Source organism: Scyliorhinus torazame, chromosome 28 (genome assembly GCF_047496885.1).
Source record: "Scyliorhinus torazame isolate Kashiwa2021f chromosome 28, sScyTor2.1, whole genome shotgun sequence".
Lineage (NCBI taxonomy): Eukaryota > Metazoa > Chordata > Chondrichthyes > Carcharhiniformes > Scyliorhinidae > Scyliorhinus > Scyliorhinus torazame.
This window is the reverse complement of record NC_092734.1, coordinates 11,625,104-11,650,558: the sequence shown is the minus strand read 5'-3', so window position 1 is coordinate 11,650,558 and position 25,455 is coordinate 11,625,104. Positions and strand designations below refer to the sequence as shown.

At 48.4% G+C, this 25,455-nt stretch overlaps 1 protein-coding gene across 1 annotated transcript in view; it reads right to left on the bottom strand.

Annotated features, from left to right (window-relative positions):
• LOC140403524 (heparan-alpha-glucosaminide N-acetyltransferase) overlaps positions 1-25,455 on the bottom strand; it is a 358,411-nt gene that overhangs the window by 268,362 nt on the left and 64,594 nt on the right. Inside the window, exon 4 of the mRNA XM_072491483.1 lies at positions 15,303-15,430. Within this exon, the coding sequence (XP_072347584.1) occupies positions 15,303-15,430 (128 nt within the window). The remainder of the gene's footprint in view (positions 1-15,302; positions 15,431-25,455) is intronic.

Sequence of the window (25,455 nt, the reverse complement as noted above, 5' to 3'; positions counted from 1 at the left end):
CTTGCATTCTTCAAGAAAACAGCGGTTCGTAATTATATTTATTTACTTTTTCTTACTTTATCAGAGTTACAAAGAGTGTGGACAGGGGCAAACCCCTAATCCAGCTCCTTGCCTGCTCCAAAAACCAATTCAAATTGAATCCAATTCATGGTCCCCACAAGAGAGACATACCAGATCCAAGCATTATACCTGACCTCACGATCATCTTAGCCAAAAGGCCGAGAAGCGATCGTAATTATCTTTATGTATTAGAAAACTTGTCCGCAGTTCCTGTAGATGCCATGCTTACTTCTTGCAACGTTTTTCCGTCACATTTCATTGAATATGTTCAAGAGGCGGCTGGATATAGCACTTGGGGCGAATGGGATCAAAGGCTATGGGGAGAAAGCAGGATTAGGCTATTGAGTTGGATGATCAGCCATGATCATGATAAATGGCGGAGCAGGCTCGAAGGACCAATAGGCCTCCTCCTGCTCCTATCTTCTCTGTATCTCTGCTACCTATATAATTAAAAATAGATTATCTTCTAACTGACAGCAATGTCATGGGTCTATTGTTATTCTAACTTAAAAATGGTCCATTATCCTTCTGTAGTCAGACAGAAAATAGCTATATATAAAGGGCAGTCCAGGGGATGTACATGAGTTCAATGACATAATAGAGCCACTTGGCCCAGTTCAGGGTGGTCCTTGGTTTGAAACGAGGCATCCTTGCTGTTGTGCTGGTTACGTAATAATCTCTGGAGAAATGAACCACTAGTGGGATAATTGGAGTTTGTTCAGGGCAGCACGGTGGCACAGTGGGTTAGCCCTGCTGCCTCACGGCGCCGACAACCCAGGTTCGATCCCGGCTTTGGGTCACTGTCCATGTGGAGTTTGCACATTCTCCCCGTGTTTGCATGGGTGTCGCCCCCACAACCCAAAAGATGTGCAGGCTAGGTGGATTGGTCGTGCTAAATTGCCCCTTAATTGTAAAAAATGAATAGGGTACTCTAAAAAAAATTTTTTAATTGGAGGTTGTTCCAATATCTGTCAAACAACAGCCATATATAATGTTGCAGTCAACATTGCAAACCGTTGACTCTTGCTCCGCATGAAAGGTAACACTATATGTGGAAGGACCCCTCTCAATTTAACAGTTAATTAACAGCACCAGGACACCGTCCTGTCCAGAGGGCATGCAGCTGGGGGCCTCCGATTCTCTGGGAGACCCCCACGAGTGACGTTCCATCTGCACCCCATTGATGAGGACCAGAGCTAAAGGGTGCTCGCCCGAGGTCTCTGAGGTCAAAGGGATGAATCCCCAAAGCCTCAATTACCTCGGGAATCAGCACATTAGAGTGAGTCAGTGCAGGAAATGAAGCTAAGTGCAGACCCGGTGAGCCATTCCTTGCCAAGGCCATAAAGAAAACAGAATCCCATTTGATAGTGGGATCATTGTCGGCACTACAGGTGCCAGGAAACACCCTGATGTTTTTTTCTATTAAATTGCACCAAAATCTTTTTCTAGGATATGAGACCAGCGTGTACCTTTGCCGGAACCAGATAATGATTCTTTAACCCCAGAACAATACAAAAATATAGGGGGCGATTCTCCAAAATGGAGACCAAGTGTTTGCGCCGTCGTGAATGCTGTCACGTTTCACAACGGCACGAACCAGGCCCGGGTACAACCGATTCTGTCCCCCACAGGGGGTCAGCACGGCGCCGGAGCGGTTCACGCCGCTCCAGCCTCCCTTCCCGGCACCAAACGGGCGCCGCGCCAACCCGCGCATGCGCGGGGGACTTCTTCCGCGCGCCGTCCCCAATTCAACATGGTGTCGGTGTTCAGGGGCCGGCCGCGGAACAATGTCTGCCCGGGGGGGGGGGGGGGGCCACCAATCGGTGGGCCCCGATCGCGGGCCAGACCCCATTGGAGGCCCCCCCCCCCCCGGTGAAGGATCACTTTTCCCCACCCCACAGGCCGCCCCCGGCCCTTCGTGCAAAGTTCCCGCCGGCAGCGACCAGGGGTGAACGGCGCCGGCGGGGCTCTGTCGTATCCGCGCGGTCGGCGCTGCGTCAAATGCGTCGGCGCAAATGGCGCCGATTCTCCGCACCTCGGAGAATCGCGCGTCGGGCCATCGTGGCGCCGTTACGCCGATTCTCCGGCGCGGGGCTTGGGAATCTCCCCCATAATATAAATGCAAAAAATATGTGAATTCCAAGGGGGTTATCCTCACCAAGTATACCTACAGACTTTCCATCATTACATCAAGGAAAATTTCTCCTCAGAAAAGAGGTGAGATATACCACGAGAAGGATGAGTGCATTCTAATCCCATCCATTAAGACTTAAGCCACTTGACGCTACCCAGCAGTGACACTGCTCATATTTATCATGATTAAAGCAAAGGAGACCATGAAGTATTTACTACCACTATAAACATACAGATAATAATAAGAAAAGATGGATATCTATCACACAGCCCTGGTACCATAAAACCGGCATCGTGCACCCCATAACTAGAAGGAGCATACTGAGGGGCGTTTTCCATTCAAGATAAAAGTCTCTGGCATTCTTCAGGATAAAACATTCATTATAGTGCTCGACCACAAAATCAGTCTTATCAGCATGATAAATAGCAACACAGAATCAGGAAGGAATTCTAATAACAAGGGATAGAGTCCAGAATTCACAGTGAACTGCAGATTGTTAATCCAAATTAGTGTCTTCCACAGAGTTCCCAGAGGCCGTGGCCTTAGCGGGATTGTCGAACATCTTTTCAGAGTTGTCGGATATCACCCTCAGTGAAGCAGGATATAGCGGGTCAAAATGCACTCCAATGGACTGCAACCATTTATTATTAACAATAATAATAATAATCGCGTATTGTCACAAGTAGGCTTCAATGCAGTTACTGTGAAAAGCCCCTTGTTGCCACATTCCGGCGCCTGTTCTGTGAGGCCGGTACGGGAATTGAACCCGTGCTGCTGGCATTGTTCTGCATTACAAGCCAGCTGTTTAGCCCACTGTGCTAAACCAGCTCCTTAGCCCATTTTCTAACCTTATCGAAGCCCTTGCACCTCTGTTGTATCATCACTGAGAAATCTTTTACGACAGAGACCTTCACTCCCTCATAGAGCACGGCCCCATTACGTCTCGCTGCTTTCAATATTCTTTGGCGATCTCCAACATTATGAACGGACTGCTTGACCCCAGGCCTCAAAGACAGATTACAATGTGCCCGTTTCTAACTTAATACACCCAACTTTCAGATGCACATTGAGAAAACGTGTGGTAGCCAGCTCTCAAATAATGTAACTGAGGGCTTACCGGAGTGCTTCGCGCCGTTTCTGACGCTGGCGTCTGGCCATCGTGCCGATCAGGGAGAATCCTGCCCATGATCTATGAACTCACCCTCTTTTCCATCCACCTGAGAAAGCGGACTGGAGCTCAGTTCAATGCCTCGGCCAAGAAACAGCATCTTGGACGGGGCAGCACTCCCTCAGTGCTTCACTGATGTATCCAGCCTGGATTAACTCGCTGGAGTGGGGCTTTAACCGACAACCCCCTCCGACAGAGGGACGTGCTATCAACTTAGCAAAGCAGAGAAAACAATGTAATCAAATGTAATGTTATTTGCACAAGAATGGAAGAATGCAAAATAATTCAAAAAGAGATACGAAGCAAAAATAAGGAGGCAAAAGTAATATCCAAATAATTTTTCTTAAAGGGATCTGGTGGTCTCATTTATTTGTCTACCTATCCCTCCTTCTGTGTTTACAAGTGGCAAAACAGTTTGACTTGAAATATCTCGAGCCTGATTTAGTGCAGGAATGTCATAAAAATGTCACACAATCATCCGATCATTAAATACGTGTCACAGTGACAGATGCTTTAATACCCAAACTTAATCTTGCCAACCTTAGCTCATATATTATTCAGCTTCTCAATATTTAAGCTGGGTGAGCTGTCACAAATGCAGAAATGAACAATGTAACATATGGGTTGGGTTCCAAGTCATTGATCCAACCATATTCCACCCTCCCAATTACTTCATGCTGTCCTCAGGAATTCAAGCCCTTTCCACCCTCCCTCACCTTCTCAAGTATCCAACTCAAAATAATATACCTGCCAATCCAATGGCGCATTGACTCAGGGATGTCTGAACCGTGCCCAAGGGCCATGTCCGGCTCCTGGGTCTTGACAATCAGCTCCATGAATTTGAGACACTCGTATATCCTTCACTGGGTCAGATTGTACCTGGGATGGCCAGGACAAGCTCTACTAACTGATGGTTCTGCCCTGTTTTACGGCTCTATCTAATCGAGTTTTGTCTTTCATTGCTAGAGGGATGGAGTTCAAGACTAGTGAGGTTATGCTGCAATTGTATAGGGTGTTGGTGAGGCCGCATCTGGAGTATTGTGTTCAGTTTTGGTCTCCTTACCCTAGAAAGGACATATTGGCACTGGAGGGAGTGCAGAGGAGATTCACTAGGTTGATCCCAGAGTTGAGGGGATTAGATTATGACGAGAGGTTGAGTAGACTGGGACTGTACTCATTGGAGTTTAGAAGGATGCGGGGGGATCTTATTGAGACATATAAAATTATGAAGGGAATTGATAGGATAGATGCGGGCAGGTTGTTTCCACTGGTCGGGGAAAGCAGAACTAGGGGGCATAGCCTCAAAATAAGGGGAGGTAGATTTAGGACGGAGTGTAGGGGGAACTTCTTCACCCAAAGGGTTGTGAATCTCTGGAATTCCTTGCCCAGTGAAGCAGTTGAGGCTCCTTCTTTAAACGTTTTTAAGAAAAAGATAGATGTCTTTCTAAAGAATAAAGGGATTCAGGGATATGGTGTACGGGCCGGAGAGTGGAGCTGAGTCCACAAAGATCAGCCATGATCTCATTAAATGGCGGAGCAGGCTCGAGGGGCCAGATGGCCTACTCCTGTTCCTAGTTCTTATGTTCTTATGTTCTTATGAACATTGAAACACAAACTGTTTCAACGATCTTCGTTTGTTTTCGTTTTCGAATGACATCCAATTAAAGAGAGGGTTTAACAACGCAAAAGGAGTTATATTTCAGAAATAAAAAATAGAACAAAAGCATAAAATGCTGGGGAAACCCAACAGGTCGGGCAGCATCCGTGGAGAGGAAAACAGAGATAACGTTTTGAGTCTATCATGACTCTTGTACAGAGGTGAACTGAGCTCTGAAGAAATCAGATTAGACTTGAAACGTTAACTCTGTTTCTCTCTCCACAGTGTGGTGTTGGGTGCTCTGGTGCACAGATGAGCCAACACAGTTGTATGTGGTACAACTCTATTTTATTATAACTCTTATAATACAGTTCGTTCTGGATACTCTGCACGTGCTGTCTCCCTGAGTGTGTTTGGCAATAGATGTGTCCTGGTTCTCCTCTGCAGCTAATACTGACCACCGGGGGTCGTGTCTGTGCTTTTATATCTTTCTGTCATTGGTTGTGGTGTTGTGTGTTCTGATTTGTCTGTTGGTGTGTCTATCATGATGTGTGTGTTTGAATATCATGACATCTCTCCTTTTTACAAAGATAAGTGCCTACGTGGTTATAAATATAATTGTGTCGTGAGTGCATCTAAGAGTGTGTGTGTGTGTTGTGTACAGCGTGTGTTTATGACGTAACTATTTACATGGGGCGATGTCGGGTGCGTCACACTAACAAGGTTGTACCATAACAAAACTTGGATGCGAGAGAAAAAAAAAAAACTTGAACATTGGTCCGGTCAGACGATATCTGGAACAATAAACAACAACAGGTTATAATACAGAAGTGTTTGACTTTTTGAACGTATGAACAGCGTTATAAGTCCAGTCTAATGGGTGACCGCCTCAAGAATGGGCTGGTCCTCAAGCCGGTTCAGCTGTGGAGATTTGGGGTCACACTGGTTCACCTTGGACTGTTGGAGGTGATGCTGTTGCCGAAGTCTCTACTTTACCATTTGTTGTACTTCGTGCAGTGCTTGGTTTTTTCATTCGTGCAAATATAACATTCAACATCTTTGTTAGTGGTGCCCTGGCTGTGGTTTGGTTCTGGTGGCGATGGAAGGGGCATGATCCGTGGCATCTCCACGAAGTCATCCTTGGGAACCAGTGGAGGATCCGGCGTGTGCGTACGGTGCAGTTGCGAGCGTGGAAGGCGGCACAAAGCCCGCTGATTGCGCCTACGCACCAATCCATCCACGCTGCATGCCAGGAACAAGATGGAGTCTGTTTTCTTTTTATGTTTGTGGTGGACGGCATCTTGTAGCCGATGGGTCGTTGCCATCGAAGTAGCACCATCACTAATATCATGCAAGGCGATGACTGTGCCAGATGTGGAAGTTGGCCGAGACCGTGTACGCTGGTTCCGGCCACCTGCTGTGCCGGAAGGGCGACTCCGCAGAGAAACGTCGAAGCATGTCGCCTTGGAGAGAGAATTGTTGCTCGCATCAACGTCTGGCGATGGCGCGAATTGGTGTGTCCATCTTGGACCGCCGGTGCTGGTTGCCACTGCCGACCCAGTGGGACTGCCACGCGATCCATTCCCTGTCGCCGTGGCATCTGCCGTCACCCTGAGCGTGCCATCACAGAGGCCGCGACACCGCCCGTCCGGAGCAAGGTCTGGCGTGCGCAAATCAGAGTCGGCGCTTGGCTGCTCCCCATCTGGAGTCCGGTCTGCCTTCCGTCGATGCCCCCCGTCCGGAGTCCCAACAGGTTCACTGGAGGCAGCCGAGATTCCCTGAAGCTGCACTTCTGGAGTCGGAACATGCAGGAATGCACCAACTAGTGGAGAGGCTCGAGCCATCGAGGGTGGAAGCGGTGCGCCGCCACCGCAGTCGTCAGTGGTCCCACCGTGATCGTCGAGTGCCTCGGTACGCACTAGGCGAGGTCTGTCACCTTGCACCTTTTGCATGGGAAGTGGGATGCTGTCGTCACTCGTCTCACATCCCGTGGATAGATCGTCATTAGCAGCTTGCTGTTCACTAGGGTTGGGTAAATTGTCAGAGTTTTCATCTGGTGGTGCACACCATGTCGGTGGACTGTCATTGTCTTGCCATTGTCCTTCATTTGGGCTTTTCTTCTTTGGAACTTTAAATCTTCCCCCAGACATTGCAGAACCTTGTTTATTACCCCCAAATTCTCCCATATGTATGGTCTCGAATATAGGATCCACTGTTTCTATCGACATTGTACCATTTTCCAAAGAGCATTCCGTTTCACTTTTCTTCTCAGGTACCTCATATGTAACTTTGTTTAATGTACATGCCTTCATGGTCTCTGGGTCTGATTTTGCTGGGACTGGCATGGTCACAGTCTCTCTTTTACTGTTCTCAATTGCCCACATTATACTCCCCATACATAACTGCTTAATCACTGGGGTTAGTGTGGTACAATGGATAATCGGGTCGACCTTATCTGCATCTTCACCATTAGTGGAAAGCACACTTGGTTCATTTGAAACTGCCGTGGGTTTTAAATTCGTTATCTGGCTACTCGATGTCGGTGTCCTCAGGATTCTTGCTCCAATGTTCTGCTCAATAATCAGTGGAGTGTGTATAGGTTCAATGCAATTAATGTTCCCCTCAAGGTTTGAAGAGTCATTACTGACTAACTGCTGGTCTCCGAAGTTGGGATTTTGCGGCATTGTGTTGAAGGGAGACATTTGTCCCTGCTGTAGATATGATTCAGGTTGTGTTATTTCCATTACCTGAGGATCAATGTCTTGTCCATTTTTTCGATCCGTACTAAAACACTGGCAATTCTCAGTCTGCTCCTTGCAAGTTAAACATTCAATTAATTTCGTTAGCAAATCCTCAGCATCCTTCTGTGGCCGTGCAGCATTATTAATCTCTGTTCGGCTACAATGATCCTGAAGGTCAGCGCATAAACCTTTTTTCTTCGGGCTTGGACGAGGCGATTCCTTTGGCTTGTCTTCAGTTGGGCTTGAACAGTCTTCAGCGCTGTGCCCTTCATTGTAGCATGAGAGACCGTCATGGTCATGCTGCTGTGTAGTGGAGCATGGTAGGCTGTTATAGCCTTCTTGCTGTTCACGTGAGCATGGCAGACTTGCATCGTCTGCCGCTGGTTGGTCAGGAGAGGTTGCTAGACCCTCATGGTCTTGTTCCTGCAAGGACTGCGCTCTGGAGTCTTGCGTTCCTTCCATCGTGGAGTCCGTCCACGAGCTCTCTGTGGAGGCTTGTGACACTGGAGTCACTTCTTGTTCATGCAAGGACTGCGCTCTGGAGTCTTGCGTTGCTTCTATCGTGGAGGCTGTCCACGAGCTCTCTGTGGAGGCTTGTGACACTGGAGTCACTTCTTGTTCGTGCAAGGACTGCGCTCTGGAGTCTTGCATTTCTGCAATTGTGGAGTCTGTCCACGAGCTTGCTGTGGAAGCTTGTGACACTGGAGTCACTTCTGGTTCATGCGAGGACTGCACTCTGGAGTCTTGCATGTCTTCTTTCATAGAGTCGGGAACGTTGAGCGGGATGTGGACCACGCTCTGTGTGGCAGCAGGGCACTCTCCGTGTGCTTGCACCGCTCCCTGTCTGTTAATGTCAGGCTGCAGCATCATCCAGTACTGATAAGTTGGAACGTCATATCTGCTGGATTGAAGATCCTCAAATCCGAAAAATGAATCCGCATCTGCGTCGGATTCAATGTGGGGGCCGCCAATGTGCAACACGAAAGGTTCGTCCGAGTCATAGTCATATAGGACCACGGAGCTATCATTGGGCTCGCGAGGTCCGGAAACACTGTAAAAATCGTCATCGAAGTATTCAAGGTCGGAATCATCGGCTTGTGCGTAGGTAACTGCTTGTCGGAGGGTTCTTCGGAGGTCAAATTCATCTCCTGGGTCAATTTGCGGCACTGTGCTGTCATTCCAGGTGAGGGAAGGTTGTTTTACAGCTTTAACAGATTTTTGTTTTTTTGATTTGGGACGTTTCCCTTTTAAATTGGATTTGGGACATTTCCCTTTTAAATTGGTGCAGTCTGGGGCCTCTGACATCCTGACGCTCGGTATGTAGCACGTAGGAAGCGACTGCGCATGCTCAGATCGCTGTTCCTTTACCGATGACCGTTTTCTTGACTGCGCATGCGCAGCATCTCGCGCATGCGCAAACGAAACTTCCGGTTCTGCGCACTTCTCGCGCAACTGTGCTAGCGTTATACCTTTAGCAAGATGGCCGCCGACCTCGACCCAGCCTTCTCTCAGGCCCGGGATTTCGGGCTCCGGGATCCCAGCCACGAGGTGAGTACTGCAGCTTTTCTTACCTTTAAGTGCCCATTGGATTGCGTATTCTTCACAGTACTTGGAGAATTTGCCCAGGACTGCCTGGTAATCGTACCTTTGCTGCCTCCTGAAGAACCTGAACCTTCTGAATATTTCTCTTGCCCTTGCACCGGCGACGGTGAGGAGAAATTCAATTTTTTCCCTATCATCCAGGTCTTTGAGTTCAGCTGCCACCAGGAACAATTCGAAATTTTGCCGGAATCGCCGCCAGTTTTCGTGGAGGTCGCCGTGGCACTGGAGCGCCTGCGGAACCGGGAGCTTGTACATCATGCCTGGGCACTGCTGGTTGTCTGTGTACACTGAGGTATGCCGGCAGGTATCGATCCACTCCTGTACCATGTGGTGTTGGGTGCTCTGGTGCACAGATGAGCCAACACAGTTGTATGTGGTACAACTCTATTTTATTGTAACTCTTATAATACAGTTCGTTCTGGATACTCTGCACGTGCTGTCTCCCTGAGTGTGTTTGGCAATAGATGTGTCCTGGTTCTCCTCTGCAGCTAATACTGACCACCGGGGGTCGTGTCTGTGCTTTTATATCTTTCTGTCATTGGTTGTGGTGTTGTGTGTTCTGATTTGTCTGTTGGTGTGTCTATCATGATGTGTGTGTTTGAATATCATGACACACAGATGAGGCCGGACTGGCTGAGTTCTTCAAGCATGTTCTGATCTTGTTTTACATTTCTAAAAGGCTCCTTTTCCAATCAGATTTACCCAGAGTCCTGTTCAAATCTATTGTATAATCAGGAATAAGTGCCCTTCCTCACTTTCTCTCTGGTTTATAACCAGGTCCAAGCCTCAGGAATATCTGCGGCCCACTCATTTTTCCTCAGCCGCTGAACTCCTAACTCCAGAATTCTCAAATCCTCGACTTGTTTTTTGGCCTTATCGAGGTCTTCTTGCTGCATTCAGAGTATGCTTCCCATACGCAGCTTCCAACCTCCATTTTTATACTTGGTCGAGTGAGCTTGTCTCCACAGACAAACTAAACTCCACTGTGTAATGCAGAGACACCAGATTCCTGGGACTTTTGCTGCGCCAACATAAATGGGGTGGAACAGAGTGAGTTCCCCATCTACCTTAGCCCCAATCCAAGGGCCCATGGGTGCCTACAGAGGCACTTGTCACTGCCTGATCTGGTTGCTGTTGTAATGTAGCCACTCAGCATGAAGTCCAAAGAGGCTAAAAGGGAAATATTTCGATATTTCAATCCGGAGTTATTTTGTCCCCAAAATGGGGGTAACCATTCCACCCACCTCATAGTGGTGTCCTGATACTACAAAGCTATTTGTTCCCTCAGAGATTAGTAATTTACAGAATGGAGTGCAGCAAATGGGAATGTGATCCATCAAGGTCCAGGTGATTCCAAAATGACACAACTGCCAATGAAAGTTTGCATAAAGTCAACCTGCCGTTGTAATTCTCAACCAAGCAGATTACAGGTCACTGTTGATGATTGGTTGGATTGCCAGGTTCACAGCTGCGGTGAACCTGTAGGAGGTGATTACTGTTCTACACACTTTGCTCCAGATACCATTGCAGGCTCATGGCGTAATGGGTAGTGCCGTTCCGGCTGGTTATGCAGCAGGGAGCTTGCCAAGGCAGCCATAACGGACAGCCAGAAACTTGACATGTCAATTTCCCGATGGTTTGGTTTGGGAACTTAAATGTTGGGATGGATTTGTGTGTGCTAAAAGAAAAAAAAAAGTCACTATCATCGACATTCTTTTGGCATGGTGCTCCCATCTAGTCACATGTGGCTGAAACTGCACTTCATGTCTGTTTCAACCATCCTCCATCCACATGTACCACATCGAAAACCACTTGGTGAATTTGTGATGTCCTCAAGTATTACATTGTTCGAACCTGCTGTTCTGAAATCGGTGATGAGCCTGGAGAACTTTCATCAGACTCAAAGATACTGCCCCTGTGCGTTGAGCAATTACCCAATTCTTTACTGGTCTGTTATAAAGTGTTACCATGGCGATATTAACATTACATCATTGTAAAGTGCAATTTTGCTACTGGCTATGAAGCCCAGAATAGCACAGGTTCATCAATCAGCATCCTAGAACCAGCAAGAGCAATCAATCATCAGGAGCCTGAACTCCGATAGCTTTTCGAGCCTCACACAATTGCTGTAGGAATCACAGAGTTAAAACAAATGAGAGAGCTGAAGGGAGGGAACTGATGCATATTATAGAAATTTCAAGGTGTCGCAATGTACAGATATGCAAGATGTGAGATCCCCCCCCCAACCGATGAGGACTGATTGACTAGCTCAGGCCTACATTCCTTAGAATTCAGAATAATGAGATGTGATCTCATTGAAACAAAGAAAATTCTTAAGGGGCTTGACAGCGTAGATTCTAGGAGGATATCTCCTATAGTTCGGGAGTCTAGAACTAAGACTCACAGTTTCAGAATTAAGGATTTATTAAGCACTCTTTGAATAGTGCAATGGGATCTTCAACATCCATAAGCAGGACCGTGATTTATTGATCTGCTGAAGGAGGCACAAACGGGAAAACGAAACCTAAGGGCATCTGTTAATACATCCATTTGGGGTTGTTTTGCATAATATATACAGAATTGTTGGCCACTTTCACAAATATCGAAGATGTTCCAGTGATGGCACTAAGCAGTTATTAGAAATTAACAGCAAATGTTGGAAATCTGAAAAGCAAAAAGGCAATGGCAGAACTGCAGAGTAGGTCCGTCAGCATGACCAAAGGGAAATACAGGTCAACAAATCAAATTTGCGCCAAAAGACATTCACTGGTGGAGGACTGTGTATTGCACACATTTCTCATGTGACTCAAACTGCATGGTTAGATCAGGAAGGATGTTTTGTAAGGGACAACGAAAGGAGTCCACATGTTAGCTATATACACAGCTCAAGTAGCTCCCAACGGGGTCCTCTCTATCCGGTTGGCCAACTCTATTTATATAAGTGCATATTGACTTAGTTAAGGGTCCCCCACCCCCTTCTCAGGGGAGCTCCCCAGGGTAGTGGGTCATCCCTACCCCCTGAGACCCCTGCAGATTATAACAGGATGTAACAGTAAGGATGTGCATTGTGATGGCCACAGATATAAGAGGCGATCCTTAGAAAGAAGAGTAAATTAATTCCGTCGATTAATTTTTTGGATCCTGATCTCGCACCATGTGGGATGCATCAGAGGATGTTGATATCAACTGCTCCACGCTCATCCAGTAAAGAAATTGATGGTGTACAAACTCACAATAGCTTCTAGTTTCAAGAGTACAGCATCATGATAAAGTCCAGTTGTTTAATTACTGCTGCAGTTTGTTCTGTTATCAGCAACCAACAGCTGAACCAACATTTCCCATCCTCATCACAGATTGCATCAATCTGTTTTGTCTTTCTGTGTCAATAGTCCTCAGTTTCAAAGAGCAAAGATGATCAATATCAGTATCATCTCCTGTAGGACACACTTTAAGGACAAACAATGGCTCCAACTCTGGCCATGGGCTGAGAGGAGAGACGATAAGGAGCAGGCTTGATCTTTATAAATCAATGATAACAGACTCGCAAGGTTGTCACGTGGAGTCTCTCCACTGACTGCCTGATATCGAAAAGCTGCCAAGAAGCAACTCAAAACCTGGACTGGAGGGCAGACTGAGAGGAATTACATCTGGCTGGATGGGGGTGTGGGGGTGGGGGGGGGGGGGCGGGGGGGGGGGGCCCGAATGCTCGTCTTCCCCCTTTGTGGAGTACAAGCTCTCCCGCTAGGAGCGGGGTGTCTCAATTAGCCAATGTATAAAAGGTCGGCCAGTAAAGCACTGACAAGAATAGGAACACAGTAGGGGTAGGGATCTCCCGGGGAGTGTCCATATCGTTTGTGTAAATAAAGCTTTGTTTCTTATTTTCCTCAGTCTGGACTCCCAGTGTCCTTGTAATAATAATCTTTATTATTGTCACAAGTAGGCTTACATTAACACTGAAATGAAGTTACTGTGAAAATCCCCTAGTCGCCACACTCCGGCGCCTGTTTGGGTACACTGAGGGAGAATTCAGAATGTCCAATTCACCTAACAGCACGTCTTTCGGGACTTGTGGGAGGAAACCGGAGCACCCGGAGGAAACCCACGTAGATATGGGGAGAAGGTGCAGACTCCGCACAGACAGTGACCCAAGCCGGGAATCGAACCCGAGTCCCTGCTGTGAAGCAACAGTGCTTATCACTATGCTATACACCAAAGACATAAACAAACAGTAATCAGCAATAATTCTAAAACACACTCACAAGTTGGACAATTTGAAAGATGGAGTTGACATGCATGGGATCACCCAATCAAAGTTGCAACATAAATCCAATATAGAAATTGGTCACTGACGATTAAAGGTGTAACACAAAAGTAATTTGCCCTGGGTTAATGTATACATATTTGGAAAATATTTAGGCACTAACAAGTATAAATTTAACCCACACTCTCATAATGGCACCATATGAATCCTCAAAAGGTATTAAGAAGTGTCTTCAAACAACTTTATTATCTGGGGCTGGTTTAGCACAGGGCTAAATAGCTGGCTTTTAAAGCAAACCAATGCCGGCCAGCAGCATGGTTCAATTCCCGTACCAGCCTCCTCGAACAGGCACTGGAATGTGGTGACTCGGGGCTTTTAACAGTAACTTTGTTTGAAGCCTACTTGTGACAAGTGATTTTCATTTCATTCATTCATTAAAGCAAAGAAAAAAGCAACTAAGTGTGAATCACTTAATTCAGTGATTTACCAACATTTCAAGAAATATCAGTGTTCAGCTGAAACAAAACCTGCTATTCAATATATTCAAAGGTCTGAGCTATTATTTCATAATCGCTAAATCAATGCATTACTATCCAAAAACACAAATTTTAAACTCAAATTGCAATTTATACACTTCACATTATGGCTTCTTATTTCCCCCAACCAACTATTTTAACTGTTTCTAATTGTGATACAAAAAAGAAAAGTGCATTTTAATGCACTTCAATTAGTTGTTTTTTTTACATCCTTTCTCTCAAAGAGCTGCATTAGAAAAAGTCTTAGGTCACCTGAAGTGTCAGCTCTGAATAGCCGCTTTAGTGTTAATTCAGGCTTAAAAGTGAAAACGTCATCACGGTCGCATTTTAAGTGAAGCCAGGTCATTGTTTAACATATTTCATCAGTTACATCGAGGCACATGCGGCGATCAATTAACAGGAGTACGGAGGGTTAAGAGAAACAGTGAGAGTTACAAGGACCAGTGAAGTTTAACAAGAGCTAGAAAGGTTAACAGTGCTCCTGGGAGTTTGCAGGAACAGTGAGAGTTACGAGATGCACTGAGGTTTAACAGAAGCAGTTAGCGCTCGCAGGAACAGTGAGGGTTAACAGAAGTTTTGTTCACCCAGTGACTAACATTTACAAATGTTATCAATGCAGGCGTGCTGCTTCAGCTACATTCAGGTTCAACTATAATTACGGATACTTAGACACGGTTATACTGTGTGTCAAAGAGTTGACTGCGTTATACTTTATAACTCATAGTCTATGCTCAAATTAGGTTGCCACCAAATGCTTCAAAGGCCCATCAGAATGTAGCCTTAGCTGCCTTAAGGTTAGTTCCACGCTCTGGGTTATAGTTAATTATGCTAGGATATAGAGGGAGGACAAGTGTCATTCAGTTTAAAAGTGTTTGTTCCTTTCCTTCCAGTGATTGAATGTCAAGTGTATGAAGGTCAAGGTTAAATTAATCAAAATAATACCTTGCGTAGTGTGAGCCTGACAAAGATTCTCAGCATGTAACATAAAAATGGGTAAAATTGGGTACAAGGTTTTTTATAAAACACTTTTGACTGAACAGATAATGAATTGTGCCCATGCTCCCTGACAGCAGATCCAAGAGAAAGTGGGATTATTCCTATTGCCAAGGATGTCAGAGTATTGTAAAATATTTTGCCAATTTTAAGCTGGCCAGGACAGACCTTCCCCAGTGTGTGCATTTCTATGTTCTTATGTATACTCACGCAAATAGCTATTAACAGGTGCCTGATCTGTGGTGTATCTGCACGAGAGGTCATGTATTGACTCATTGCCTGAGGCACTGTGAACCCAAATCGAGTAGTGGCCAAACTCGCCGTATGAGTCATGACGACTATTAAAAGAGAAAAAAGTTAAAATTAGCATCTTAGACATGGAAAGCATGGTTACACTGTACAGAATCCGGGGCATTTGTTAAGATGACACGCGGGGCCCTCTGAGATTAATGGGGTTTTAAATCTTAAATCAATACTTCTTAAAAGGTGAAAGTTACAGACGTTTGATAGGAATTATGAAAATGTTAGAGCTGAAAATAAGAACAGAAAATGGTAGCGGACACCGCAGATCCCGAGCATCGATGCAGAGAAACATTCCAGCTGCAGCCACGACATTATCCCATCTGCCCTGCTGTTTCTAAACTTTCCACTTTCTTTTCTTTTCGCTCCTTTTGCCATTTTGTTCTCTCACTGCCAAAGTGAGAGGTAACATGCAGCCAGAACTTTTTGGCATGCAAGTCTCAAATCGTTGAAATATCCACAGCAAGAAGGAGGGGCGAGGATTTGGGGTGCACAGCCCGAAAGAGTGACAGGCAGCTTCCGTGCAAGCTCCCGAAAGGACCCAGGCTCGAGGGAGAACTATTGCAGGGTTATGGGGAGCAGAGTGCGGAGGGGGATGAGGTGGGGATAAATTGGACAGCTCTTTCAAGGAACCAGCACAGCCCCAAAGAGCCAAATTACCTCCTTCTGTGCTGTTAAATATATTTTGAAAATAAATTTAGAGTACCCAATTCTTTTTTTTCCCATTAAGGGGCAATTTAGTGTGGCCAACCCACCTACACTGCAGATCTTTGGGTTGTGGGGGTGAGACCCACGCAGCGTGTTATTAAATATTCTATCTTGGCAACAAAGTGACACCCTAACTTTTGTACTGCAAATAATTAAGGGCGCTATTCTCCACCCCCCCCCCCCCCCCCCCCACCCCACGCCGGGTGGGAGATTATGACCACATTACAGTATCCAGTCTGCTTAATTTCTATGTAGATAAGCACAGCAACCATTTTGCAACATTTCCCATGCCTCAATGAGATTAGAGGCTGGTTAATCATTTTTGGTGATACCGACTGATGAAGGATTGTTGACAGCATAACTCCCTGCTCTTTTTCAAACCGTGCAACGGGATATATAACAGACCAAAGGTGGCATTGAAAACAGACTCATGACAATCATGAAAAAATGTACCAGCCAGAATTTTGGGAAACAACAGTCATAGTAATAATAATCACTTATTGTCACAAGTAGGCTTCAATGCGTTACGATGAAAACCCCCACATTCGCCATATTCCGGCACGGGAATTGAACACGCGCTGCTGGCCTTGTTCTGCATTGCAAGCCAGCTGTTTAGCCCACTGTGCTAAACCAGCCCTTAGTCATGAGAACAGAAGGCAAGACCGAGTATTCCAGAAAGCAATTAATGAGTTTGAGGCCTTCTAGGATTTGCCTGGTACCAGTATGGGTCAGGCAAATGTTTGCTGAGGACATCAAAACTAGATATGGGTCTCTGTTTTCTGCTTTTCCTGGGGCAAGGGCGGGGGAATAAAATTGGGACGACTTCTCATTCCAAGTACCCAAAACTTCTACTGAACAGACAGCTAAAGGGCTCCGTTTGAAATCGAATCGGGCACAGACATCTCTGACAAGGAAGAAGTGCACTGGAATGTCAGACAAGGCTCTGAGCTGAAATAAACCCTCAACCTTCTGACCAAGAAGCAAGAATCTAGGAACAGGAGTGCTGCTAACGGACTCAAACAATTAAAATAACCAAAGAGTGACTGGCCTGTTTACTGCTTATTCCCTCCGGAAATAAAAATGTTTAAAAGCTTTTCTTAAAAAAAAACAGCAAAGTAAAAATTGTAGCTTTAATGGTGCATTAGATTGATGCAGAGCAAATGGACAACTGCAGCACCAGCAAATTGTATTTGATGAATGCCATCTAAAGAGTTGAACAACGCGGACCAAATGTGTACGACCTTTTAGATGTGAGTTATGCCTTGGGCACTGTCCAAAATCATCCATTGCAGACTTACACTTCCGTTACTTCAGGGGTGCAACATTGTACTGCCCAGTGGTAACTCTATCCCCGTCACCTCTAAATCCAGGGTGCTGTTGTACTGCGACTTACCCTCGCCTCTGAGTCAGAAGGATTTGGGGTTGAAATCCCACTCCCGGACTCCTGCACAAAATCGAAGCTGCTCCTCCCAGTACAGTGCTGAAGGAGTGCTGCACAGTTGGAGGTCTTTTGGCGGGAGATGTTTACCTGAGGCCCTGTCTGCTCTCTCAGGTGGCCATAAATGATCGCGCAACATTATTTTGAACAAGAGCGGGGGTATTGAGGGCAGCACGGTAGCATTGTGGATAGCACAATTGCTTCACAGCTCCAGGGTCCCAGGTTCGATTCCGGCTTGGGTCACTGTCTGTGCAGAGTTTGCATATCCTCCCAGTGTGTGCGTGGGTTTCCTCCGGGTGCTCCGGTTTCCTCCCACAGTCCAAAGATGTGCAGGTTAGGTGGATTGGCCATGATAAATTGCCCTTAGTGTCCAAAATTTCCCTTAGTGTCAGGTGGGGTTACTGGGTTATGGGGATAGGGTGGAGGTGTTGACCTTGGGTAGACTCGATGGGCCGAATGGCCTCCTTTTGCACTGTAAATTCTATGAAATGTCTGCCAGACACCTGGGCGTGATTCTCTGCTCCCGCACCGTTTCAGAGAATCGCCTGGGTCGCCAAATTTTCCCACGATGCCGGTCCGACGCCCTCCCGTGATTCACGGAAGCGGCCAGATCGGCACAATCGCGTTTTGCACGGCACGGTCCAGTGAATCGCCTGAGACAGCCAAAATGGCGATTCACCGGTACCCCCGCGATTCTCAGTGCCGGATGGGCCGAGCGGCCTGCCCAAAACGGCGGGCTCCCCCCGGCGCCGTCCACACCTGGTCGCTGCCGGCGGGAACAGTGCGCGAACGCTGCGGGGGCAGCCTGCGGGGGAGGAGGGGGGATCCTGCACCGGGGGGGCCTCAAATGGGGTCTGGCCCGCGATCGGTGCCCACCGATTGGCGGGTCGGCCTCTCTGAAGGAGGACCTCCTTTCTTCCGCAGCCCTGCAAGATCCGTCGGACATCTCCTTGCGGGGCGGACTCGGGGAGGACGGCAACCACGCATGCGCGGTTATGCGGTGCCGGCCTCGTCATGTATGCGGCGCTGCCTTTACGCGTAAATGACGCGGCGCCGCTCCTAACCCATTTTCGGGCCCTGAATCGGTCGGGATAGGGGCCGTTTCGCGCCGTCGTGAACCTCGCGGCGTTCACGACGGCGCGAACACTCTGCCTCCATTTCGGGGAATCGCGCCCCTCTTGGTCATTAAGAGTGTAATCACAACCTGCAGTATAACTTAGGTCTTACTGCTGCAAATCACCTTGTCCCGCTAACAATCTGGGACGAGTGCTGCGTTACACCATGTCTGACACACACTTTAATGATTTTCACTCCCCCAAAAGAAAATAAGTGGAATCTCTAAGAGGAGGCAGTACATGACCCAGTCCAGGCAACCTTTTAAGCAAACAATGGGATGAGAATAGACAGATGTTTGATGGCCGACATGTTGGGCCAAAGGGCCTCTTTTTGTGCTGTAAAATACTCTATAACCCTAAAAGACATTTCCAACTTGAACTGTAACCATCATAACTGGAGTTGGCGTTCCCCTGATATAAAGAAAAATGCAGTTCCTAAGTTAAAATGAAACAATTGCACGAGACCCGGCTGAATCTCTGATAATATCCATTTCTCACATTTCACCACCATCCCAATGATGCCCGTGTTTCAAAAATAGTCCATTGGTTGAGACGCAATTTGGAACATTCTAAGATGCTATCAGAGCAATCTCCTTCTTACTTGGGCGAATTCACTTCACCACAGCAATAAAATAGTCAGTGTTCTACCAACAGGTTTCTCACAAATGCCAACCGACTCCCATCTCAGCATATCCTTCCACTGCATGTAGAGGCCAAATGGGCCAACAATCAAGAAAACCAACCTTCCCCTTAACTCTCCGGCTCCTGTTCGGGGAGGCTGGTACTGGAATACAAGAACTGGATACAAGATACAAACTGGATACAAGAAGTGGCTGCCAAATGTCCCGTCCTGAACAAATCAGGCCCTTTTCAGATCCTAGTTCAGTTCTGGGGAGCACATAGCAGGTTAAAACATTTGTCAACTAAAATAACCTAAGGTGGCATGGTGGTGCAGTGGTTAGCACTGCTGCCTCACAGCACCCAGGACCCTGGTTCGATCTCGGCCCTGGGTCACTGTCCGTGTGGAGTTTGCACATTCTCCCCATGTCTGCGTGGGTCTCACCCCCGCAACCCAAAAAGATGTGCAGGGTAGGTGGATTGGCCACGCTAAATTGCCCCTTAATTGGGAAAAAAAAAAATTGGATACTCTAAATTTATATTTAAAAAACTAAAATAACCTAGAAAACTTCTAATTAACCCACAATTAACTCCCAGAAGTGTTTAAGGACCTGTTTTCCCGCGGCAGAGGTAGTTTACCATTGGCCACCAGCAGGATGTTCCGGTCCCGTTCACGACTCCACCATCGGTCAGGGCCCCGTGGGGGTGGGGGTCGACTGCAGCAGGGAGGGCTGGGAAATCCTGCCCCTTGCCTATCACCATTACTGCTCTGATAGGAGTGTAAGAACAGGAGGAGGCCATTCATTCCCTTGAGCGTGTTCCACCATTCCATTAGATCATACTTGATCTGCGTCTTAGCCCCATTCACTTGCCCTGGTCCATTGCCGTTAACACCCTTCTCTAATAAAAAAATATCAGTCTCAGTTTTGAGACAACAACCATTTTGCACACATCAAGGTCCCATTGACAGCAAGGAGAAGCATGGCCAGGTAAACTGCTTCGAGAGATGTTGGTTGAAGGAGAATAATTGGCCAAGATACTAAAGAGAACCATTTCAAATAGCTGAATGCAGAAACAAAAAAACAAGAAAAGATAGAAATACTCAGCAGGCCAGGCAATATCCACAAGAGAGAGAAAAACAAGAGTCAGAACTCCGAACATTGAAAGTAACTCAATTGCTCGCCTTCCAATAGAGCCATTGGATCTTTTACATCTGCCTGAGGGGGTAGACTTGTGTTGGTTTAAGATCTTAGGTGGGATTCTCCCGAGTCGGTGCGATGGCCCGACGCCAGCGTAAAGAACGGTGCGAATCACTCCGGCGCGGGCCGACCGGAAGTAGCGGAATTCTCCGCACTTCAGGGGGCTAGCCCAGCAGCGGAGGGGTTGGCACCACGCCTGCCGCCACCGAAGGGACTGCACAGACATGCGCAGGCCGGCCGGTGCGGAAGGAAGGAGTGCCCCCACGGCACAGGCCCGCCCGCAGATCGGTGGGCCTCGATCGCGGGCCAGGCCACCGTGGGACCACCCCCCCCCCCCACAGCGGTCGGATCCCCCCGCGCCCTCCCGAGGACCGCACCAGCCGATTTACCTGCCAGGTCCCGCCGAGTGGGACCATGTCCAATCCACGCCGGTGGGACTGGCCAGAAACCGACGGCCCATCAGGGCCCAGAGAATTTCTGTGGGGGGGCCACTGCCAACGGCCCCCGACCGGCGTGGCGTGATCCCTGCCCCCCGCCCGAAAGCCGGAGAATACGGCAGCCTGCGTCGGAGCGGCGGGGCGGGATTCACGCCGCACCCCGGGGATACTCCGACCCGGCAGCACACCCTCCGTAATATATTCGACTCTAAGCCTATAATAAATGCTGAAATCTCTATACCCACAACCTACAATCTCAGATACAAGAGCACTACTCACAAACTAACCTGACTGGTCCTCAATGGCCATGTACAATGCTGGGGTGTACTCAGACGGCCATGTTACTCAAGGTTGGTCTTCAACACCAAGCTAAAGTACTAGCAATTAATAAGGCCATATATCATACAAAAAAACATAAATGTGATTAATCATAACCTGTAATTTATGGTAAAATCAATTAATAATAACCAACCTGCCTCTTTATTTAATTGAAGGGAAGTTCTCCACTCCCAGGCTATATCTGCACTGTCAATCTCACCATCAAAGTAAAATAATGAAATAAGTTTTTTCCCCCCTCTTTAAATAGTCATAAGATTAATGACCGTTGAATTATGACTGTAATTTTCAAACAAGGCCTTAATCAATTCCAGTCAACAGCCCTGCTTTGTATCTGAAGCTTCTTCCTGAAGAATGAGGTGACATGTTTTTCCCAATATTTGTAATATTCTGATTTTTGGTTATGTTCCTTGGGAGATGGAAAGGTCAAAGGGCTTATGCATGAAGTATTTAAAAGAGGGAAGAGGGGGGTTGACAGGGTAGGAGGGGTATTATAGAATCATAAAATTTACAGTGCAGAAGGAGGCCATTCGGCATATCGAGTCATCGCCGGCTCTGGGAAAGAACACCCTACAGCCCACGCCTCCATCCTATCCCAGTAACCCCACCTAACCTTTTCGGACACTAAGGACAATTTATCACGGCCAATCCACCTAACCTGCACATCTTTGGACTGTGGGAGGAAATCGGAGCACCCGGAGGAAACCCACGCACACACAGGGAGAACGTGCAGGCGGTGACCCAAGTTGGGAATCGAACCTGAGACCCTGGAGCCGTGAAGCAACGGTGCTAACCACTGTGATACCGTGCTGCCCATTATGATTCCTCCTAGTCATGGAGTCTGCAAAAGAGGGTCCACGTTCTTAGATTTTGAGCTTCACAAGTCCAACGTTCAACCAGAAAAGTCTCTCCAAATGGCTGAGATAATGTGGGACGAAGGATGTTCTTGAAGGTCAGAGATGGTGTAGCGCACATTGACTTATGAGAGATGAATAGAGATGAAGTCGATGAGGCTTTATTAAGCGTGACTTGTTCCCCGCAGTTCAGCAACAGACTGGAGCTGCGGGGAGAACTCCTGGTTCTTATACTCCGCCTTCAGGGCGGAGCTAGAGATCAACAGCCAACCAGGACCTGGGATCTGTCAGCCAATGGCATCACGGCTTCACAGTCCCACATGACCCCTAATGCATACTACCACATTCACCCCTTGTTAAAAATGAACCCGGCGGGGTGGTGCTTCGCATGGTGGTAGGGGTTTACAAGGCTGGTCCTGGGAGGAAAAACTTTTGCATGTCATTACAGTGCCCTACACTTTGCCCTACACTGGGCTATGTACAGGGTTTGTGAACTATTTACAATATTCGTAAGAAGAAAAAAAGAACATTCTCGTTAAAGTCCACAACATTCTTGTGTTACACCGATGCCACAAGTCGAGCGGGCGGTCTGGTCTTCCTTGTCGATCGCCTCAGCCCCGGTGGTGCTGCAGGTGCTTGTTCCAGCGTTGTCGTCTCCGGGAGCTTTACGGTGTCTGCTTCTGCTTCACTCCTGGTCGGACATGGGAGGAGGACCGATCCTCCCGGCAAGGGGGCGGTCGCGGGGTGCGCCGGTGGCAGGGAGGGGGTGATTAGTGTCGGGGGGGTGGGCGTGTTGCCGGCGGGCGCCAGGTCTCGCAGGGAGACCGTGTCCTGTCGGCCGTCGGGGTACGCCACGTAGGCGTACTGCGGGTTCGCGTGGAGGAGGTGAACCCTCTCGACCAACGGGTCCGACTTGTGCGCCCGCACATGTTTCCGGAGCAAGATGGGTCCTGGTGCCGCCAGCCAGGTCGGCAGCGACGTTCCAGAGGAGGACTTCCTGGGGAAGACAAGGAGGCGCTCATGAGGCGTTTGATTAGTGGTAGTACACAGCAGCGACCGGATGGAGTGGAGAGCGTCCGGGAGGACCTCCTGCCACCGTGAAACTGGGAGATCCCTGGACCGTAGGGCCAGTAGGACGGTCTTCCAGACCGTGCCGTTCTCCCTCTGTACTTGCCCGTTCCCCTGGGGGTTGTAGCTGGTCGTCCTGCTCAAGGCTATACCCTTGCTGAGCAGGAACTGGCGCAGCTCGTCACTCATGAAGGAGGACCCCCTGTCGCTATGGATATATGCGGGGCAACCAAACAGTGTGAATATGGTGTTAAGGGCTTTAATAACTGTGGCCGCTGTCATGTCGGGGCAGGGGATGGCGAAAGTGAAACGAGAGTACTCGTCCACCACGTTCAGGAAGTATGTGTTGCGGTCGGTGGAGGGGAGGGGCCCTTTGAAATCCAGACTGAGGCGTTCAAAGGGACGGGAAGCCTTGATCAGGTGCGCTCTATCCGGCCTGAAAAAGTGCGGTTTGCACTCTGCGCAGATGTGGCAGTTCCTGGTGACTGTACGGACCTCCTCCACGGAGTAGGGGAGGTTGCAGGACTTTATAAAATGGTAGAACCGAGTGACCCCCGGGTGGCAGAGGTCCTCGTAGAGGGTTTGGAGACGGTTTATTTGTGCTTTGGCACATGTGCCGCGGGATAGGGCATCGGACGGCTCGTTCAGCTTTCCGGGACGGTACAAGATCTCGTAGTTGAAGGTGGAGAGCTCGATCCTCCACCTTAAGATCTTGTCATTTTTAATTTTGCCCCGCTGTGCATTATCGAACATGAAAGCTACCGACCGTTTGTCAGTGAGGAGAGTGAATCTCCTGCCGGCCAGGTAATGCCTCCAATGTCGCACAGCTTCCACTATGGCTTGGGCTTCCTTTTCCACTGAGGAGTGGCGGATTTCTGAGGCGTGGAGGGTTCGGGAGAAAAAGGCCACGGGTCTGCCCGCTTGGTTAAGGGTGGCCGCTAGAGCTACATCGGAGGCGTCGCTCTCGACCTGGAAGGGGAGGGACTCGTCGATGGCGCGCATCGTGGCCTTTGCGATATCCGCTTTGATGCGGCTGAAGGCCTGGCGAGCCTCTGTCGACAGGGGGAAGGTAGTGGTCTGTATTAGGGGGCGGGCCTTGTCTGCGTACTGGGGGACCCACTGGGCGTAATATGAAAAGAACCCCAGGCAGCGTTTCAGGGCTTTGGAGCAGTGGGGGAGGGGAAATTCCATGAGGGGGCGCATGCGTTCGGGGTCAGGGCCTATTATCCCATTGCGCACTACATATCCCAAGATGGCTAGCCGGTTTGTGCTAAACACGCACTTGTCCTCGTTGTATGTGAGGTTCAAGGCTTTAGCGGTCTGGAGGAATTTTTGGAGGTTGGCGTCGTGGTCCTGCTGATCGTGGCCGCAGATGGTTACGTTGTCGAGATACGGGAACGTGGCCTGCAACCCGTGTTGATCAACCATTCGGTCCATCTCCCGTTGGAAGACCGAGACCCCGTTTGTGACGCCAAATGGGACCCTTAGGAAGTGGTATAGTCGCCCGTCTGCCTCGAAGGCTGTGTACTTGCGGTCACTTGGGCGGATGGGAAGCTGGTGGTAGGCGGACCTGAGGTCCACGGTGGAGAAGACCTTATATTGGGCAATCCGATTGACCATGTCGGATATGCGGGGGAGAGGGTACGTGTCTAGTTGTGTGTACCTGTTGATGGTCTGGCTATAGTCTATGACCATCCTTTGCTTCTCCCCTGTCTTTACTACTACCACCTGTGCTCTCCAGGGACTATTGCTGGCCTGGATAATCCTTCCTTCAGCAACCGCTGGACTTCGGACCGAATAAATGTCCGGTCCTGGGCGCTGTACCGTCTGCTCCTAGTGGCGACGGGTTTGCAATCCGGGGTGAGGTTAGCAAACAAGGATGGGGGTTCAGCTTTGAGGGTTGCGAGGACGCAGATAGTGAATGGGGGTATTGGGCCGCCGAATTGGAATGTTAGGCTCTGCAGGTTGCACTGGAAGTCTAATCCCAGTAATGTGGGCGCGCAGAGTTGGGGAAGGACGCAGAGCCTGTAGTTTTTAAACTCCCTCCCTTGCACCGTTAGGGTCACTATGCAGAACCATTTGATCTGTACGGAGTGGGATCCTGCAGCTAGGGAAATCTTTTGCGCACTGGGACGGATGGTCAAAAAACAGCGTCTTACCGTGTCGGGGTGGATGAAGCTTTCTGTGCTCCCGGAGTCGATCAGGCATGGTGTCTCGTGTCCGTTGATCAGCACCATTGTTGTCGTCATCTGGAGCGTCCGGGGCCGTGCTTGGTCCAGCGTCACCGAGG